At 44.4% G+C, this 17309-nt stretch overlaps 1 protein-coding gene across 3 annotated transcripts in view; it reads right to left on the bottom strand.

Moving 5' to 3' along the window:
* The window catches only part of SOBP (sine oculis binding protein homolog), a 109988-nt gene that overhangs the window by 13579 nt on the left and 79100 nt on the right, over nucleotides 1–17309 (bottom strand). For all 3 annotated transcript variants that reach the window (XM_031611199.2, XM_031611198.2, XM_090135916.1), the window contains one exon: nucleotides 212–2166. In XM_031611199.2, the coding sequence (XP_031467059.1) occupies nucleotides 214–2166 (1953 nt within the window). In that variant the 3' untranslated portion in view covers nucleotides 212–213. The remainder of the gene's footprint in view (nucleotides 1–211; nucleotides 2167–17309) is intronic.

Raw genomic sequence — 17309 nt, forward strand, 5'->3', positions numbered from 1 at the left:
TAATGAGACTGCAGATAGATGAAGTACTGACAAGAACAAATGCAGTGCAACACAAAGAACAATATTAAAACATAAATACCGATCCTTTTCTAGAAGTGCTGATAAATTGGAATCTGTGTCTTTCTGTTTCAGAAAGGCCACATCCACATTCGACCTCATACCTGAAAATAACCATTCTACTCACACAGAAGGCAGTAGTGATTACACAAACCTTTACTTATTCTGATTTCGAATTCGGAGACACCTCCTTTTCAATGGTGGCTCCAGATCCTCTGGCCCTGTGCTGAGGATTGGCGTTGACATAATACACGGCGCGATAGCAGTCTTTTCTGCTGGTTTTGGCACAGGCTGGATCACGCAACCTGTCTTGGGCAGCATCCGCAAAGCATACGCATGGTCCTCATCTGCCGGATTGTTGAGGTTGGGGTCCTGCTTGTCTCCTCCAGCAAGGGGCTCTTCCCCAGCCTTCTTGCCAGTGTCTCCCTCGAGGTGGCAGTTCGATGCGCAGTTATTCTCTTTCACGGACTCCAGCTCGCTCACCGCCAGCTCCTCTGGGGGCTGTGGCTTTTTCGGGTCCTGGGGTGGCTCCGGGTTCTTGGAACCCTCTGTGCTCTTCGTGCCATTCACAATGACATTGCACACAGCTGCTCCGGCTTCCAGTCCCGGTGTGCCGGAGGCCAAGGAGACAGGGCAGCAGTGGGCTGCGTCACCGCATGGTAATGTTTTTGAGTCAATTGGGCTGCAATTGTCCCTGCAGTCGCTGCAGTTCCTTTTGTCTGAGCTACCGAAAGCCAAGTTTACAACACTGTTAGGCTCACGCTCGACTTTCACTTGGGCATGTAGAGCCCTGTGGATGACATTGTGCAGCCTAGACCGGTGGCCTACCGTTAGGTCTATCACACCATCCTGCGGACCCTGTAGCACACTGGGAAAACCAAACTTACTGTTCACAGGACTACTAGGTCTGACAGTCAAGTCAACAACTTCATTTTTACCGTGCTCCTGAAGCACTTGAGCTTGATTTAGGGACTGGCCTGAGCAGCTCGGAGAGGAGTCGGAGGGTTTGGACGATCCTTGCTTTGACTCTCGAGGGGATGAAGAGCTATTGGGTGGCTTTGCTCCAGGTGTCTCGCTGGAGTTACTCGGAATGAAGTTTTCGCCGTTGCTGGAGAAACCACTGGGGGGCTTGGAATCGTTGATGTGAGGGATAGGGATGGGAATGGGGATGGGGACGGGCAAAGGGACAATGACAGGATATGGCACTAGTAGAGTCGGGGGTGGCACCAGCGGGGCAAGGGATGGCAGCCCAAAGTTCATCATCTGTGGCATAGGCATAGGACCATTTGGCATCATGCTGACAGGGGGAAAGGGAAGACTGGGCAAAGGGGCTCCAGGAGGAGGGGGTGGCAGCAAGCCTGGAGGGTTCCCAGGCATGGTCGGTGTCGTGGGGGGGTGGATGTGAGGGGAAAGCATTGGCCTGTGCATGGGGCTGGAGGTGGGACCCATATTTCTGGGGCCACCTGGTGGTGGACCGATTCCAGGGATCATTGGATTTGACAGAGGGCTGTTAGGATTTGAGGCGTGGTGAGGCGGCCCACGAATAAATGGCGGACGGATTTGCTGCATAATTTGCTGTTCCATGAATATGGGCAGCGGAACCGGCCCACGGTTTGTCATTACCATGGGAGGACTGCGAGGTGGGACACCAATTGGAGGCACAATGCTAGCAGGTGGCTGGACAGAAACTGGTGGAATATTTGGATTCTCACTGATGGGAATAGGTTTGGGAACTGGCGTGGGGATTTTAGTGACAGAGCAGTTGGCAGTGTCAGACGGAGAGGCAGTGGTAGACGCTGATGGTCCAGGACCTTGAATTTGGCCAGCTGCAGACGCTGGGGATGGAGCTTTTCTCCGAGCATCTGCTAGCGGTATATTCCAAGAATCTGGAGTCAGCAGCTGTACTCCAGTGCCTTCTGCTTTATTTTCAACTGGAGGATGTAATGTACTGCACAGTCCAGCTGGAAGATTGGCCTGTGTCTCTTTGTAGAAAATGTCCATTTTGTACTGATTGAGACATTTTGCACTGCAGAACTGAAGCCTTCTTTCCCCGTCCCCAAAATCCAGATACTCTTTTGTGTGTCTTATGTGCTTACACCAGTCACATACCTACAACACAGTAATAAAATCAAATCAGGTAAGAAAAGCAATCTTCTCTTCATAGTGTTATTTTAAAAGTCATTTTTCAGTTGCTTTCTAAATGCATTATTTTTATAGCATAAAAAAAAAAGTTATGTTTGTGAAAACTAACATTTTTTCACCCAAAATATTGGAGAATTGAATACAACTTCCTTTTCTGGCTACTATGTTCTCAATTCTGTCTTATACAGTATGTTACATATTTTATAGCCATGCCACAGTGAAGACTCCTCAGCTGGCATAAACTGTTATAACACACATATGTATACATTGAAAAATCCATATGAACATGGCTGTGATTACTCCTCAGTGGTAAACTAAACACACTGTTACCATCTCCGATGCAATACTACACAGTAAATATGACAAGAGGAAAAGGACACGGAAAGCCACTGGAAATGAATGCAAAACATTGCCACTACATCATAAACTGTAATATTTTGTACTTTATTAATGGTATTAAATACTAAGTTGGAAAGGGTGTGGGATTTTAAAGTGGCATCACAAAGCAAAAGCAGCATTCATCCCCTGCTCCTTAATCCAAGAGTAACTTGGAAGAAGTCAGGAAATTTGTGTAACATTTAAATAATCCTAATTCATGATGTTTCCAAGCTGTTTGTCCCCTTTTGCATATTGGTCACTGAGTAAAGCTTCTTGGCAATAAGGGCATTTTAGCAACTTTTCAAATACTACAGCAAAAAGTTTGCATTGAAGGTTTTTTTTGTTTTGTTTTGTTTTGTTTTTTAAATTCATCTCCTTTCCATTTAATCCTTTTCTGTGTTACTATTGATGTGGTAAAGGCATAGCCAATTTTTTTTAAAAAGTAAGGCTGCAGAACTAATTAAGCTGTGAAAGGTTTTCCCAGTTGTAAACCACTAGACACCAAAGTTCAAAAAATAGTCATTCCAGGCTTCAGAATCCATTACTTCAGAGAAATTATTGTGATTTCATTAACACATTAATTTTGCAACACCAACAGCTCTCACAGATGGTGAAGACATGATCTACAATTCAAATATGACTCTTGTTTGCACAAATGCCTTTCCTTCATATGGCATTTTAAACAAGAATTAATATGAGTAATCTTGCCATAGCTATAAACAGATAAACAGATGTCAGAATTTTCAGTGCCTTACTTTTTTGACAGAATTTTATGCACACAGAAAAAAAAATTTAAAAAAAAAAAAAAAAAAAAAAAGCATTTTTATCATTTACATTAGCTCTCAAAATACTCCACCAGCAGAGATTTGTGGTGCTTCCTATCTGTACATTGAGCCTATGACCATGTCAGAATACACTGCGGTATCATTTGCTCTGCCTTTCCCAAACAGCCAGTTTTAGCCCGTTTTGAATGACTGTATCCTTTGTATGAAAAAAAGGAATATGATTGTGAAAAGTCTGCATTAAAAGGATAATTAATTTTAATAACGACTGGCCATATAAACAATTCAAAACAACATATGTCGGGCATCTGATTACCCATCTCATTTAACTCTCAGCTTTCCCGTAATATAAACAGTGGTGACATTTTTGAGTTTTCAGCAATATATCTTATATATATCCATACATAGATACACACATGCACACACGCCCCCAGCACACTATCAGACCGCCAATTTTGGCTCTGCAGCATTTGGGTTACCCGGTCTAGTTGCTGTTTGATTCTTTTCCTTCCTCCACACCCCATTCATACGCACATTCTCTTTCTCTATCAGGAAGATTTTTATCCCAAGTTTTAAATCAAACTAAATAATTACTGGAGAAATAGCAGCTATGAAGTCACTGCTGAAGCACAGCAATGCTGGGCCCAGGTTGGGCACAAGGATGCAGCACAACGGGAGATAAATCACAGGGCGCCTGGTCTCACGGTGCTTCTGCAGCCTTGCTGTGGGCATGTTCCCCCCAGGATGACCCACACAAGGAAGAATGTCCCTCTATGTGTTACAAATGAGGTTTTACACGGCTTTGCAAGGCGCCAGCTCTCCCTCGGCTCCTGGGGCTTTGCAATCCCTTGCCGCAAACACGTGGCCATGGGCACTGAACCATCCCGGGTATTTGGCATGGGATGGACTGTGCCACCCGCTTGGCAAATCAACACCACCCCATCCCAGGATGAGCTGATGGAAACACCTTGTAATTGACCTCCTGAATTTTTTTTGGCTTGCCACAGCCTTCCAAGCGGACAAAAGAGGAATTTGTGTGTCTATGCCGTGAGTTAATAAGGTGCTGTTCACCTCAGTGATGCTGCTGGATTTACCTTAAAGCCATTTTTGATGCAAAGCTCACTCCTACAGTAAAAAAAACCGCTATTTATTTTGCATGTACAGAATCAGGACGTAAACCACTCTGCTGCTTTTGCAGGGCATGCTCCTACCACACGGGCTGTGGAGAAAGGCGTGGGTCCTCCAGACAGGCTGGGATAGGATGAAGTCCACCCTGGCCCACCACCACGCCTGTTTGCAGGGAACAGAGACCAGTCCCAAGGGCAGCTGCTGAATGGGATGGAGCAGGATCCAGGGGCAGCTATCTCTCTGCCGTAGTCATAGAATAGATGCATAGAATCATTAAGGTTGGAAAAGACCACTAAGATCATCAACCATAAGCCCATCCCCACCATGTCCACTACACCATATCACTCTCATCATGTCCTGGGACCTGTAGCCAAGGCCTCACCTTCCCTCAGGACAAAGGAAGGAAACCAATTCTCAACTTGTACACTTGGTGCCAAAGAAGCATCTGAGAAATATGAGGGAAGATACAGCCCTCTTACCATTCTAGGATGAGCCTCCATTGGTGCCTTCAATTAAAAAGGCCAAAAGAAAAATACAGCAAAAGCAAAACCAAACCTAGAACACTTGTGGCATTTTTCCTAATCATTTAATTTAATTAGTTAGCAGTTGATCATTTCACTGAAATATTTCATGTTTTATTGCTGCATTGATTTGTTTATCTCAAGTGGACCCCTATGTCACTCACAGCTAAACAAATATTTTCTCTTCTTGGGTAAAATATTTAGAAATCCTGCTTAAAAATTCTCTACTGATTTCTCCTGTTTTCAATAATTCACCAAGGCACAAGAAACTCTGAAGTCTGCCTGCCTCCCTCATGCACTGATCGCAGACCATTCTGTGTATTTTATCACTTGGTTAAATCAATTAAAGCCACAGAAATTAAAGGCAATAATTCTGTTCCTCTGAATATCCTGGATGGACCAAATATCTCATAATTATCTCTTTGATTTTATGCAGCATTCCAAAGTGTTGAAGTTAGTCTTAGTGAGAGATGTGTATCTGCCACGTCCATGTGTTTCATTACTTCTGTTTCTGTTTATCTATGTGAGCAATCACTCTACGTGGCTTATTTAAGACACAAGTATAAAATGTGCATGTTGTATGCAGGTAATAGGACACCTTAGAATAGCACACTAAAATGCAGAAAAACATTCCTACAACGAGGAGGAAATTACTGGTGGAGAAAAAATGTCACTTAACAATTAATGAATCAAGTCTGTCTTACAGGATTGATCATTTAAGATGAGGTCAATGAATTTATGATACAAATGGCTATATCACTAGAGGTAATAAAATGGAGCAATATCATTCATTTTACATCTAACTAATGACACGCTCAGAGTAATTACAGACTTCTTCTAAAAGCCTATGCTGATTAGTTCGGATGTGATAGGTGAAACATATATCTTTCAGTTCAATACAATAACATTTTATCTACAAAATACACAGCAAATGTCTTATTTTTTTAAGTACTCGCATTCCATATAGAGCATCATCTGTCTTTGTAAGCAGCTCAGATCCTCTCTATTCACCTATTCCTTTTGCTTCCTTTTTCTGCCTTCCCTTTCTCTTTCACTGTATAATTGCAAAAAAAGCTGGTGCAGAGGGGCTGTGAGTGTGGTGCCATTTGGCAATGCTCCCCAGGGGCAGGGTTAGCCAGCAGAGTTCATGCTGTGGGATCACGGTGATCAGGCCTGACCCAGCACCCAGGAGAACTATGGGAAGACCCCTCTTCATCGCACTCAGCTGGCTCTGGGGCTATGGTTAACACCTGGGGCCAGTGAGAGATTGGTCACTGACCTCCATAGGAATGGGCATGTGGATAAGAGATTTCCAGAAGAACTGCAAAAGTTAACTTATGAGATACAAGGGAAGAAAACACACACCGCAATTATGGATTTCAGACATTTTCTAACACACATAAAGCGACCATTTTGTACATTCCTACAGAAAAAGAGGCAAAATCCTTACCACTGTGACTGACAAGGGATTTAGGGCAGTGAAGACGTCAGATAAAGGGTCTGAGCTTGCAGTGTGCTAACAGACCCCCTACACATCTCCTTCTCCCTTGGGGAATACTCACAGCACCGCCACTGGGCAAGCGCACTGCACACCACAAACGTCAGAGCACAAAACCTGAATGACAGAAAGATCGGTAATGAGATAAGGGTCTATCTCATTCAGCTGTAACACAACAACCCTCAAGAAGATTAAATTTACCTAAGTGGGGCATGTCCAATGCTAAACAACAGAATGAACATTTCCTTTAGTACATTTAATGTATTTATATTTTAGTGGCGGGTTGCCAGTTTGCTACTTATGAGCTCAATGACTTGATATCATTCATCCGCTTTCCTGTGAAACACACGGCAATCTACACCACAGGACTACTCAGAAGACACCGCATCAGCAGAAACATGACTCGGTCCCGATACGGGAACACCAAGAAAGCCAGGGCTGAGGGATCGCGTGTCATTTGGATTCCTCTAACACAAAGATGGGAATAAAAGCCATTCTGTTGGCATCTGTATCTTTCTTCTGATAGAGGTGTCCGACACAGAGCCTGGACTTGGCCACGAGGTGAACCTGCAGGCACAACACAGACGTCCCACAGCCTGAAAAGAGCCGTGCCCGGGCCTTCAAGCATGGGTAATTAATGCTTTTACCAGCTGTCAAACACAGGCACCAAGTTCATCCATTAGTGCCATCTACCAACAAACTCTGAATGATAATCTCGTAGCAGACAATATTTTATTAAGAAATATGTTTGCTAAAACATATTTTCAGCAGGGGCTCAGGTTTTTGAAGTCTGCCAAAGACTAGATGCAGCAGTAATCTATGTACTACTATGAAAGTAGCTTGAAATGCACATCGAGGTTTCTAGCAAACACCCAAATGAGTCATACCAGTACTCACACAGCTCAGCTTCCCTGTGCCTAGATCACCCGGTCTCAGGCAGAGCCTGCAGTGTGGACACCAAGTTCCAGCAGGACAGGGATGTGAAGCACTGCCAGCAAGACACTGGGAAAAAAGTCAGTGTATCAGAAGGAAAGAAAGCCAGATCTGCATGTCCTGAAGCACTAGCCATTGAACACTCTTTAAAGGGTAAAGGAATATATCAAAGAACCATAAAATCATAGAATCACAGAATCATAGAATGGCTTGGGTGGGAAGGCCTTAAAGCCCCATGCAGTTCCAACCCCCTGCCTTGGGCAGGGCTGCCACCCCCCAGCTCAGCTGCTCAGGGTCTCATCCAACCTGGCCTTGAGAGCCTCCAGGGACGGGGCACCCACAGCTTCTCTTAGCAGTATGTTCCAGTGCCTCACTGCCCTCTGAGTAAAGAATTTCCTCCTAATGTCCAATCTGAATCTCTCTTTTTTTTTTTTTTTAGTTTAAAACTATTTCCCCATACTGCCTGTCCATGTAAACAGTTGGTCTTCCACCTGTTAATAAGCTCCCCTAAAGTACTGGGAAGCTGCAATGAGCTGCCCCAGAGCCTTCTCTTCTCCAGTCTGAAGAAGTCCAGCTCCCTCAGCCTTTCTTCACAGCATAGGAGCTGAGGGAGTGTAAAACCTCTCTCAACTACCCCAGCCAGCCCCCCCTCCCAGCTTGCTGGCAATGTGGCTTCCTGTTGCCTTCCAACCTTCCTTCATTTCTTCACTAACAAAGCTTCTCCAAGCAATCCACCCAAAAGGCAGTAGTAATACCTAAGCAAATTCCCTTGCAGATCTCTCCTGTGATGATAAGCCCTGTGCACAGCCCCATCTCTGCAGCATGGTGCATGACCAGGCCTGGAAAAATTTGGGGGCAAGAGCCCCATCTCAAGCACTGATGTATTCAACGCCTACAAGCAGGATGAATCTTTGGGTTAAGGAGCAGCAGCAACCTGTAGGTCTGTCTCAACACTTCATTCCCACCCTGTGCACCTCCTGGAGGCTTGCCTATAGAACAGATCTCACCAAGCCCCACAGGGCCAGGATGGCAACCTCAGCAATTAGTGCTCCAACAGGTGCCTATGTGTTTGGCATCAGGATGGCTCCAAGACGTCAGTATTCCCTTTAGCACCCTCTGACTTGGAAAGATGAATACTAAGAAGCACAAGCCAGGCAACCTACTGAGCCACTTGGGAAACCAAGCACGTGGACATTTCCAGAAGGACACAGCCACATGCTGCTCAAATGTGCAGGGTCAGAGTGAGAAGGAGGTTGGATGCAGAGACAACAGCAGAAGACAAACTCCTTCAACAGGATATCAATTCAGTGAAATTCAAATTCATAATTTAAAGGGTTTATATTTTTTTCAATTCTCCTGATTCTGTTGTGCTTTTTTTCTAGCCAGAAAGCCAGAAAGCCACTAGTGACAGAGTGGACACAGCCTCAACAGAAGCCATACAACCTATCATCACCTAAAGGTCTATGGATATGTCCTACGTCCCCATAGCAAATCTTCCTCCAAAATGCTGACCCCAGGCCTGCATTGTGTAGGAGGGCTCCCTCCTAAGAAGGGTTGGGTGCCCAAACAGGGAACATACAGGCCAGCATGCTCAGCACCACGTGTTGGCCATGGGGAGGAAGGCTCTGGTGCAGGGTCCCCAGGAGGGATGCAGGCTGTCCAAAGACCCACAGGCATTTCACAGCATCTACTTTCAAGATGACTGTAGCCAAGGCTGTGCCTAAGCCATCATTACTGGGAATTAATGCTCTTTCACTACCAAATCTCATATAATAGGCAGAATCCAGCATAGTGGCTCTGAGCAGTCATCGAGGCTTGATCACCATTTTCAATGTGCTTATTGCACAACATTCAGCATGTTTATCGTGGCAGGGTTTTCCTGCCCAAGATGGCTCATAATTTTTCATAATGATTGTTCCACTTGAATGGAATGATTATTATAAAAAAAAATCATTCCAGCTGAAACCTGCTGTGAAGGAACCCCGAGGCAGGCTCTAACACACTCCGAATGTGGTTATAATACAGCTCGTAGCAATGCTAGGTGTGAATGAAAACAGATTTTTACAATGTTTGCAGCTTTGTGCAAAAAAAAACAGTTTTACAGAACAGAACACTGCAGTTGCCTCCAACTTAAAACCATCTTGTGACAAATTTGTAGTTTTTCTTTCAATCTTCCTGTTTAAAAGAGAACAAAGCTTGCCTGCTTGCTTGCTTTTCCTTTTGATGATGTAACCCTCGCAATCTCCTTTTCCTCCTGAAAACCTTGACCACGGTTTTCTGAAGAGCGAACACTAACTTTGTGTGATTTAAATGCAAGACCCACTGCCTCCATTTTTCACTCTAATTATGCAAAAGTCTCAGCTACATGAAGCAGAAGGGGAAAATAGAGCGATTTGGTAATTAATGGCTAATGATAAATTGATTTCATTTTTGAATCATTGCGGTTGTCATCTGCGGTATTTAAAACACAGCCTTTTCAAAGCACCCGTGTTCCTTTGTTTTGAGGGCTTTTTTGCGCTTCCGGCCAAAAGCAGCGAATGTAAGTTATGCTAATGCCCGATGGAAATCCAGGTTGGCTCTTGTTTCATCAGGGTGGCTACATATTTGATTTTGTGTCTAAACAGCTGAGCTCTGTGTTTTCAACTTCAGTCTGAGGCTTTGAAACCACGGTAAGAACGCTGGATCTGAAACCACTGGTGAAGCCCACAGTACGGTGGGCGCAAGTAAGGGAAAATGAATGTAGTGGGAAGCAGGATTTGCCAGGAGGGAAGTTCTTCTCCCCAGAAACCTTCCTGTATGAAATAACACAGGATGGGACAATAACAGCATATAAACTTTAAAATCCCTGATGTGGGGTTTTTACTCATGTTCCATCTAGACTGCTGTTTCACTACTAGCTAAGGACATTGCTTCAGCAGCAACAGAAGTCCTAAATAAAATTAATATGCTGTAGAAGATGACAGGAAGACGAGAGTGGGAGAGGCAGGGCTGTAGACATTCTCAGCAGGATAGACAGACTGTCTCACCAAGGCTCATGTTCCAAAACGTCTGAAGAACCTGAATGCCTATTCCAAGGGTAACAGAGGAGCTGAGAAACCTCATCCTAGTGCAAGTCAGTCGGTCATAGAGTGGAAGCACATCATGCAAGACACTGAGGAGCAAAGCAAACCCCAGCTCAGGCTGCCAAGTCCCATGTGGCCAACATGTCTCAAGCTCATCAGATGGCTGCTGCAGATCTCAAGGAGTAGCCCAGTGTTGGCATGGTGTTGTGCCAACACCACAAGGCCAAGAGGCAGCTCCTCTTCCAGACTGAGCCTGGCCAGACACGAGAGCACACAAGCATAGCCTCTTTGATAGAAAGCAAGATTTAGGGCAGGGATGTGTGGAGTCAGCCGAGTGTCAGTAGCGTGGTGCTCCTCGCTCCGTGGGTGGCAGTGGGACTGGGCAGCTCGGTCAACCAGCAGAATGGCAGCTTCTTTCAGGCTATGTGGGCACTGGTCAGACTGAGCTCAAGCAACTGATTTCCAGGCCAAGACTTCCCATGATGTGCATTCCTCAGCTCCCCCTAAAGTGATGAACAAGAAAACTGAGTAGCCAGAAACAACTCAATTGCGTAGGTGGAGCTGGGAGTCTCAGTGAACCACAGTAATGTGCCTTTCTCCAGACTGGTGGTTTTTCCTTTTGCCATCCTTAAGCTGTTACTGCCACAGTGAGAGCTCTGCTTCCTCCTAAAGGTGACACTAAAGTACCTCTTCAGACTGCTGCTGCTCAAGCCCTGCAGCAGTGAGAAGCACTGCAAACATCTTCAGAAGATGACAGGAACTGTAGGCTCTGAATACTCAGGAAACCAAAAGAAAGGAAACAAAGGTAGCAGCTGCAAAAACACTTGAGGGGCTGTAAGTACTTCATCACAGCGTCCCATGCCTGCCACCTCTCTGGAGCATCAGGGGAAGGTCACATTAGGAAATCTCCCCCCTTCTCTCTCAAAAAATGGAAATGCACTTCTTTCCTCTTTAGGACATTCATCTCTGCATCCTTGGAGAACATTTTGCACAGTTCCCATTTGCAGGTGCTGAGCAACAGGAGGCAGCAGGGCATCTTCTCCACCCCTGGGGCACCTGAGCTGTGGGGACCCATGGTACCGGGGCTGAGAACCACCATCAGTGGCAGTCTGGGGGGAGAAAGGAGTGCTCTGGCCCCAGAGATCTGCATTCCCACCTAGGGGCTGCAAGACAGGACCAGAAGCAAACACCAGTGCAGAAAGTTTCTTCTGAAGGCCAGCTATCAACTAGTGGAAAATGAGGAAATAGCAGTCTGCACGCTTTCCACCACTGCCTGCATGGAGCCCCAGCAACCACAAAAAGAGAGGAATTAAGAGCCATTAACACTGTAAATGGTTACCTCAAATTGTTTTGAGAATTACAGATGCTGCTAAGCACAGGAAAACTTAAAAGGAAAAGAGGAAAGGGGCACTTTATTAACCTTCAATAGCATCTCCCTTATAACCCTTAATAACTTCCATATAACTGAGTAACCAAAACCTTAACCCTCATTCTCCCACATCTGCAGATATAACTTAAGAAGCCAGATGAAGAATTATATTCTCTAATTAATTCACTTTCTTGTTCAATACCTGAATAAACACATTCACCCTATTTTTCTGACCAAAACTTTATTCTGGTCATATAGCAAAGTAACATTGTGAGATGGAAAATAACCCATGTGGCTCATCTGTCTAGAATTTATACCTAGTAATATCTTATATGGATTTTTTCTCCAATATATTTTCTTTTTAATATTCAAGAGAATATAAAAATAACAATAAACCCCCTTCCATTATGTTTCCAGTGGCTCATAAGACAGTTGACAGGACTATAAATGCAATAATGAGGAGGTTTGAGGGGCAGGTTAATGTTTTTTCCTAACACATGATGCTTTTAGCCTAAGGCATTGCTGGAGGCCAGTACCACTTCACCTGGACCAAAATCACCAGCGAACACCCATTAAATCACTCAGACTTAAATGTAATATTACTGGGTCTAGAAAATATTACTGTAATCCAGATTTGAAATATCATTAGCCCATAGAATAGCAAGCAGGAATGCAATCTGAAGCTCCGGGAAATCTTTATTTACCTGTAATGAAGAGTTCTAAGTCCAATTCCTCCTTTCACTTATGGCATTTTACAGTGGAATAACTCTCACAGATTTGCATGTGGTTTCTTCTGATTTATGCTTGTATAAGGAAGAGGCTTATGAATAAAATCTCTGGGTGCTTTGGACTATATATATATATGCATATATATATATTTATACACGGACTACACATATATATTTTTTCCACCTATCTATCTAGGTCAGGGATCTTTAGACTTCATTATTACATGTTAATCTGTATCATGCAGTAACATTTCTAGACTAGGAGCCCTTGTGCCATGTGCTATAGAACCCACATCACCATGGCCACAGAAGGCTACAGTAGGGCTGGCAGGGTCTCAGCTCCTACCTGGGGCAGACTCACATACAAATTTCTCCACCTTTCCCAAACATATAAAATCCTCGAGAGACTACATCAGCTGCTTAGACTACATGAGCTGCTTACTTGGAAAAGTAATGCTAGGGAAAGATTGACTTGATTAGGGAAAGACTGACGTGAGTGTTAGTAAAAACAGGTGAAAAAAAAAAAGATCAAAACTTTCTGAGAGGACTTTTGCTGGATTTCAGTCTACAGGGCTTTGAAGGGAGTCAAAACTGTTCCTGATTTGACTGCTTGCAATTTCACACTCCGAGAATTACTGTTTTGCACTGGTAATGGTACGCACCACAATGTGCCCCAGTATAAAAGCAGACCTCTCTCTGGAAACCACATCTGATTAGAACAATCCTGGGACAGATCCCATATCTGTCTGGATTGAGGAAAAGTTTGACACATTGGTTTCAGAGCAAGACCAAAATGTGTCCCATCTCTTGCAGATTGAGCAGGAGAGTAGAACTCATTTTCCCATTTCCTCTAGAGCTGGGAGGTGTGGGGGGGGCGGGGGGAGGGAAGACAAAGTCAAAAAAAGGAAATTACTCTGCCTAACCCAGAGGATGCATTCTCTGCCCCTCCCATTCCTCCTGCCCTGGGGTACCGATCCTGGTTGAAAACCAGGGTACAGTCCAAGCTCCCCTTCCCCCTCGTATTAGCACAAAGTTACCAACTGAAAGAGGATTCCTCTGAGCTGCTGTTAGATTCACTCCTGGGAACTTCCACATGGAGCAAGAGAGACAGAAATAAGGGCTGGGGAAAGAAAAGTGGGGAAAGCAACTGTCTGCTGCATGTTCTGCCCAGAGTGGGAAGGAGACAAGATGTGAGGAGGAGAGGAGAGGAGAGGAGAGGAGAGGAGAGGAGAGGAGAGGAGAGGAGAGGAGAGGAGAGGAGAGGAGAGGAGAGGAGAGGAGAGGAGAGGAGAGGAGAGGAGAGGAGAGGAGAGGAGAGGAGAGGAGAGGAGAGGAGAGGAGAGGAGAGGAGAGGAGAGGAGAGGAGAGGAGAGGAGAGGAGAGGAGAGGAGAGGAGAGGAAGAAATGAAAAGAAAAAAAACACATCTGTTGTTGGTAGAAAGGATTTACTATGGCCACTAGATAGCTTAAACCACTGTTTTCCAAGATTTTAGTTCTAAAAATAATAAACAAGGAGTGATGAAACTCTGAAACTGCAGCCCAGAGCCAAACATACACACTTCCCTGTGTTCTGCTAATGCCCCCTTTGTTTTACCAAGAACATTCCTGCCATGAAATTGGACCTCCTGCAAGGGGCACTCCCAGCTTGCTGCTGGCCCAGGCTGATGGAGCTGCCTCCAGCCACGCTGTTGTCAGGCCTGAAGCATCTACTGGTGTTTGAGCAATGGCAAATGCCCCTTCTTCCTTGGTCATTTGTACCTAGTTCTTTCTAAGTAGGGTAATGTGTGGGGGAAGAAAAGTCCCACTAGGTCTCTTCTACTCAGATGAAAAGAGAGAATACGCTTTGTTTATCCCTCTGTTTAGTGGAGCGTACCTGACACCCAGCTATTACATAAATCACATCTATTCTTAGCAACCCAGGATGAATCTGGGATAACTCCACCGAAGCCAGTGTTGTTTTTTTCAGTTTGAACCACGTAGCTGAGAGCTGAATTTGGCACAAAGTATTTGTTTCTCATCAAGGAGGGTATGCTGCAGCACAAGGCATCAGACACACTATCCAGTAAAGAACACAATGACAGGGACCCTGCTAAGAACACACTGTGTTACTGTAGATGGCACACACTCCTTGCTTCTGTGTGTATGATGCACTCTGTGACTGCCGAGATTTTATCCCATAAACACGTCGTGGAAAACACATTCACACTCACAAGATCATGCAGATGATTCTCTCATTGCATAGCACAGAAGAAGTCAATATATTTAAACTCTCACCCTACTCATGTACTGCATGCTAGGTTCTCAAAAGTGCTATGCCCTTTAGACTCCTCCTCAAGAAGGACTGAGTCCATCTAGCTTGCTGCAGCCCCTTTCCTTCTGCAGGTGTTTCCATGCAACTCCTGGACAGCAGCTGAGGCTTCCTAGGACAGCATGGCACTGGAAATGCCACTCATCAAACTAGCTGAAACCTGGCTGCCAGTGCAAAGCAGTGGCTACTGCATACACAGCCTCTTTCTGTGTGTGTTCAATGCAACCAAAACATTTGCTTTTATTTTAAGGGCTTTTCTTCATGTTTATTTTAACAACCACTCTGGGTTGAATGTTCCTCCATCAGTGCGGTACTGCAATAAAAGAAGGAGGGTATGTAGTCTGGGGCTGAGACAGGACTTACCTGTTGGAATCAAGTCGTTCCCCACACACAAAATCTTCAAGTAACTTTGGACAAGAGGAAGGATAAGGAGTGAAATAATGCAGACAGCCCGGTTTTAGACATTTACTGCTTCCAGCTCCAGGGCAGACTGTAGGCAACTCTGGGGAAATGGATCCTGGCAGCAACCTGCCTTGGAAGCTCTGAATTGATCCCAGCAGATCCTCTTTCCATCAGTTACAGAGAAGGAAGGCTGGGGTCAAGGTGTTCCTCAAGTTAGGAGGGTTGTATACTCCTAATTTTCACTCTGTATTTGTAATCCTCCTCTTCATACAGGGAGAAGGCTTCCCCTTATTTGGCTTGACTATGTAGAGCATGAGATTTCTGAAGTGGGGATCAGTTTTTCCTACATGTGCTTACAGCATCCATTACAATCATGTACAATGGTTCTCAAGCCACAGCCATTACATGAACAGAACACAACATTACTTCGGGGCTCTTTTTACTCTCTGGGATCAGCAATCACGAGGGGCTTTGCTCAAGCTCAGGCTTTAGGATTTGTTATAGGAAATCCTCGTTGCAGGATGCAATATAGTAATGGGGGAAAGGAAGACAGAGTTAAGCACTGCATATTTACTAGTAGACATGACTGACAATAATGACTGCTCTTCACATCTACCCTGCACATCTATCACCGTGTGACATAGGGAGGAAGAGGACTGGGAGGTGGGGACATGCCAGTTAACCTCAGGCATTCGTCCAAGCACCACGAGAGATCTGAGGGATGCGTGAGGGTTGAAATTCCATTATAGGTTTTAAATAATTAAGCACTACATGTTTGGAAGCTCATTCCTTCCTATTACTTTTTAAATAATTAATCTGTATTTACATCTATTGAGCTTCATGGCGCTATACACATAACAAATTTGAGTCAAGTTGCAGAAGGGAGATTTTCCCGTCTGACAGCACTGCAAATGTTTCCTGTTTCAGTGGCTTCAACTATGTGGGATCAGTCAAAATCCAATTCATCTAGACACTGTACATCGCAGACACACATATAAAGGTTTTTCTATCAAATTATTCACAAGCAATCAAAACACTAAGAGAGGATGTAAATCCCCGGAAGAAAAAATATGCTTGTAACAAACATCTTAGAATAGCAAAAAGTGATTCAAGTTAGAATAGAATACACAAATTCAAAGAGAGAGAGAGAAATGTATTTTTCCAATTGAGCACAGCCATTATGTTCAGTCTAGCGCAATCACTTCCATGTAACCTCTAGTCCAACTTTATAAAAAATTTACAGATTGCTGTGATTGAAAATGCTAATCTCAAAAGCTAGAATAACAGATAGAGTAACAGAACTTATAGCAGTAAAAAAAGACGAAAAACATCTTTACCTAGAGCACTTCTCTTCCTACAACATGTTATTTTCCCAAAACCATTATACACCCAGCAGGTTCCACCGATGGGAACTACACCCAAGAAAGCAGCCACTGCTGCTCAGACCTTTGAAACAATGAAGCACTGAAACACACTCTTGAAACCATAGCTCTGCCCCGGGAAACCAATCTGTAGTGCTGGCATTGGGACTGCATGTTTGTGGGAATGTGATTTGCAGATCAAGTTAGCTCCTATTTACGAGTAAGCAGATATTTATGCATTCACTTATGCAATTCTAGCTGGCATTCCTGCAGATTCTGTATGAAAGTCCAACTAAGTTATTTCCGTTTGAAACAGCATTACAAGTAACAGAAATGCTGCCGGCCAAACAGTTCCTTCAATTACAATAAATGGAGCAAAGCTGCCTTCGAACTGAGATCTCAGTTACACCTGCACAGCTATTCTGGAAGTTAATTAGATTGCACAGGGGTAAATACGGACTTAATGCGTTCTTCAGAGGCTTCATAATGGCAGAAGACGTATTAGGGATAAAAGAAAGAGACCAGCTTGACTTTCAAATACCTGGGTGCTCTTTGCCATGAAGGCAGACAAAACATCTGTACCTGTAGGTGAAGCGATCTGGTGGTAGAAATCGTGGAAAGAAAGCCACTAGCCATTTTG

This window comes from Phasianus colchicus, chromosome 2 (assembly GCF_987193195.1).
Source record: "Phasianus colchicus chromosome 2, bPhaCol1.hap1.1, whole genome shotgun sequence".
Taxonomy (NCBI): domain Eukaryota; kingdom Metazoa; phylum Chordata; class Aves; order Galliformes; family Phasianidae; genus Phasianus; species Phasianus colchicus.